The sequence below is a fragment of the Octopus bimaculoides genome, chromosome 3 (genome assembly GCF_001194135.2).
Source record: "Octopus bimaculoides isolate UCB-OBI-ISO-001 chromosome 3, ASM119413v2, whole genome shotgun sequence".
Classification (NCBI taxonomy): domain Eukaryota; kingdom Metazoa; phylum Mollusca; class Cephalopoda; order Octopoda; family Octopodidae; genus Octopus; species Octopus bimaculoides.
The window spans coordinates 122,014,321-122,018,763 of record NC_068983.1 but is presented as its reverse complement, the minus strand read 5'-3'; the positions used below and the strand labels follow the sequence as shown (position 1 = coordinate 122,018,763).

Below are 4,443 nucleotides of genomic sequence, written 5' to 3'. Positions count from 1 at the left end.
TAGTGGTAGTCTACTCCTTACACAGAGTTTGACCACCTCCTGCACCTACACCTTACCCCTTTCATGGCGTCTGATGTGGCTTTTTAAACCAGACAATGTTTTGAAAAAACACCCACACAGATTGCACCTCTGATTTGTACTACTAATATCTGCAGGTAAGTTCTGCTCATTGTGGATCCTAACATGTCTTTTAAGACCCCCATTGGATTTGCAAGCCCTCTGGCATACACCACATTCATATATATATATATATTCAAATATGAACTAGAAGCAGCACTATTGTAAACATATATGTGGTTGATGATGTTTTCAACACTAGTGCTGCTTCTGATTCATGAATCATATTTGAATTTATTCTTATGTGGCATACTAGCAAATGGTTTTTACACTATTTGTATATAGTCGAAGATTGGTGATTCAGTTCACCTCCAGTTCAGTTCAGGAACATGATGTTGATAAGCCACAAAAATGGTGAAACATCAATGTCCATCACTCCTGAATGGGGTTTGGGACAAGGTGTTTTGCCTGTCTATGACTTTCAGGTGTTTTAACACCTGGCACTTTAAGGGAGTCATCCCCACTTCGCTAGACCTCAGCCTTCCAGTGAACAAGCAAAGCACATTCATTGAGAATGTGTGGCCAATAATATATATATATATATAACCCATGCTAGCATGGAAAGCGGACGTTAAACGATGATGATATAACTTCAATAGTTACCCAGAATTGAGGATGACCTGGTTGCATGTACCATGCATTTTCAAATTGTTTTAGGTTGTGTATTCAGGAGTAAATATCTACACTCTTTCATCCCTCTTACGCTTGACACAGTGAAACATCCAGGATGTGACTGCTGGAAGGAGAGAGAGAGAAAAGACTGCACCAGCATTCAGTTGATACTCATTTTCAGCTTAGTGAATGAAGTGACTTGCTCAAGGACACTATGTGCTATCCAGTCTAGGAATCAAAACCCTTGATGTTATGAGTTCAACATCCTAATCCCCTCTTCCACATTCATATACATGAACCAACCAAAGAGCTTCTACATAGTTTCTCAACCTGCTAGAAGTAACAATCAAATCTACTTCAAATGAGTATCTTATTAAAAAAAAGAAAAGAAAGACATTTGATAGTGTAGTCTTTGATACACTATGTCAAAATACAAGATGAGATAGTCTCAATTGGAACTCTTTTGGTGATGTTTATTATGTCAGGGTGGAGGCGCAATGGCCCAGTGGTTAGGGCAGCGGACTCGCGGTCATGGGATCGCGCTTTCGATTCCCAGACCGGGCGTTGTAAGTGTTTATTGAGCGAAAACACCTTAAGCTCCATGAGGCTCCAGCAGGGGATGGTGGTGAACCCTGCTGTACTCTTTCACCACAACTTTCTCTCACTCTTACTGTGCCTGTAATTCAAAGGGTCAGTCTTGTCACACTGTCACGCTGAATATCCCCGAGAACTACGTTAAGGGTACACATGTCTGTGGAGTGGTCAGCCACTTGCATGTTAATTTCACGAGCAGGCTGTTCCGTTGATCGAATTAACTGGAACCCTCGACGTTGTAAGCGACGGAGTGCCAACAACAATTATGTCAGGGTTAACTTGGAGGTATACAATGAAAATAACAACCTTTAGTTATAGTATATGATTACTTCAGTGTCCAAATGAGCTTATGGTTTACAGGACTCATCATCTAGTTTATACATTCACATTTACACATATATTCACATGCACATATTTATTTTCAGTAACTCACACATATATTCACATGTATATTTATTTTCATAATTGTTCAAGAGAATTAACACAAAACCAAAATCCATTATGTTGCTGAAATATGAGATGTTATAAAATTTTTTTCATTTTTAAAGATTATTAATTGAAAAAATTATAACTTTATATCAGCTGACTATAAAATTTTGTATATTCCACAGGTGTAATGATCAGCAATTACGTTTTACCTATGGAATTTATTGTTCCAAAATGGCGAACTGTTGTTGGTTGTGTTGGATTCTGGGCAATAGGAATATGTCTGACCTCTCTCTGGGCATATTTAATTCGGGACTGGCGTATTTTAACGATTTCATCAGCATGTTTTGGTTTTCCATTTCTATTAACATGGTGGTGAGTAGATATTTTAATCATGGTACCAAAAAATGTTTTGCTTTTTTTGTAACTGTGTTCCCTTACCTAATTTTGAGTTTCTGATTTTCCGTATTTGTATGAGTAGGATTGTTTTATTTGTCAGAGCAATTGTTTTCATGACAAGTTGTGAAGTAGGGTTTGGTGCCTATAATCCAACAACTAGCAGCAATTAGAGTACCATAACTGCAAATCCATTGTATTATTTGTATTATTAGATAAAATGCATAATATTGCTTTTTGTATAATGAAACATCACATCATATTAGTTCTTTTTGAATCCCTTTACTTTCTCACATTCAAAGCTTTCTTGTCCATTCATTTCATTAACACCATCTCTCTCTCTCTCTCTCTCTGGTATTCCTACCTCAGCTCCTTGTATCATCCCCTCTGTGCAGTTACCTGACCTACTAGAAATAGCAACCAAACTCTACTCATTCAAAAATAAGAGAACATATTGGAAGAATGGAATAGCTATAGCTAGAATTATTTTGGTCTGAAATAACCCAGTCACAGTTGACCTGGGATTGAACAACTAAAAAAAAAAGTTCTATAAATGCTTTTTACGTAAATGTTTTGACATGTATGGGGGTTGAGGAGGTAAAAACTGACCAGCTTGCATAATTCTGGTGGCCATCAGAATTTTTTGTCCTGAACTGGTAAGAGAGTGGGTTAAGAATAGGTGAATATTTTTTCTTTGTGTATATCCTCGAAGTCCAGGAGAAGGAAGTAACTGATGTAAAAGCTATTTTGAGAGAGTATGAAATATAACATGTTAAGGAAAGTTTGGATTATTGGCAAAGTGATGACGCTTTTAATAGCAAAGGAGATGTGGAGATGACTGAAGACAAGTGAAATTACCAGTGAAAAATTTGTTTGACATTGTATTTGGAATGAAATGGTTTAAAATTATACTTGGAAATGAGTGATGAGAAACGGCTATTTCTTGTAAGGATTTCTGTGCAGTATGATGGCAACAATGGACAGTCGAATGATACAGGAAGGGAGACTTTGGTGTTGAAGAATAGAGTTGTTATGAATGTGCTTAAAGAGTTGAGTCGGATTGAGGAGGGTTTTCTAAAACCTTGTTGATAGAGGAAGTGGAAAGTGGAGTGTTGTTTTAATGAAGTGAAGTCTTGACTTTGATTAAACATATTTATAATAAAAGTATACTTAGTGGTTGCCCACAGACACTGCAAAAACTTTTGGTATAAAAGTAGTGGTAAGTAGCTTGCTTACCAACCACATGGTTCCGGGTTCAGTCCCACTGCGTGGCACCTTGGACAAGTGTCTTCTACTATAGCCTCGGGCCGACCAAAGCCTTGTGAGTGAATTTGGTAGACGGAAACTGGAAGAAGCCCGTCGTATATATGTATATATATGTATGCGTGTTTGTCCCCCCACCATCGCTTGACAACCGATGCTGGTGTGTTTACGTCCGAGTAACTTAGCGGTTCGGCAAAAAGAGACCGATAGAATAAGTACTAGGCTTACAAAGAATAAGTCCTGGGGTCGATTTTCTCGACTAAAGGCGGTGCTCCAGCATAGCCGCAGTCAAACGACTGAAACAAGTAAAAGCGTAAAACGAGTAAAAGAGAGTATTGTTATATTTAATGATAATTCACGGATATTCTAAAGGTTTACGGTAAAAAGATGGCTGCTCAAACGTTTAAATGTGGTGAAGTTACTTGAATCAACCAACTATACTCTCACCATTAAAAACAATTTGCATTGTGCCAAGTCTTGTTGTACACTGAGATAGATAGATAAATAATTAGAGGTAGAAAAGGATATAAATACACGAATGTTGGCTTGTCAGTAAATTCATAGCAACAAAAGAAATGGATTTGCAGAACACCTTTTTGAAAATTACTGGCACTGTTGCAACGCCTAAGACTGTGTTTTTAAACTCAGTAGTGTAACATCTTAGTTAAAAATATGACAGGAACACTACAAATGAAAGATATCAATGTATAATCGGGTTAGGTTGTTAAAAGTAACTCGTCCTCAAATCCGCCTTAGCGCAGTTGAAAAAAAAAAAACAGAGATTTAAAGCCGAAGTATTGTTCAAGGGAGGTAACTCCCGTATTTCGTTCCTCTCAACACATCTGCTGATCTATACATTTTAATTCGTCGACGATTTAGAACGAAGCAGAGAGAGATTTCGACAATCAATCATAAAAACAAAAGTGTGGAGGTGGAGGTGGGGCGTCATTAGGCTCAGCTATTTTCCAGAATATGTATTTGAAAAGAAAAATGAGAAATAACATTAAATGGAAAATTAATAAAAGAAGTTTGTAA

The 4,443-nt window shown here is 37.3% G+C and overlaps 1 protein-coding gene across 8 annotated transcripts in view; it reads left to right on the top strand.

Annotated features, from left to right (window-relative positions):
- The window catches only part of LOC106870145 (organic cation transporter-like protein), a 62,093-nt gene that overhangs the window by 37,736 nt on the left and 19,914 nt on the right, over positions 1-4,443 (top strand). For all 8 annotated transcript variants that reach the window (XM_014916144.1, XM_052966510.1, XM_014916142.2 and 5 more), the window contains one exon: positions 1,935-2,124. In XM_014916144.1, coding sequence (XP_014771630.1) covers positions 1,935-2,124 — 190 coding nt within the window. The remainder of the gene's footprint in view (positions 1-1,934; positions 2,125-4,443) is intronic.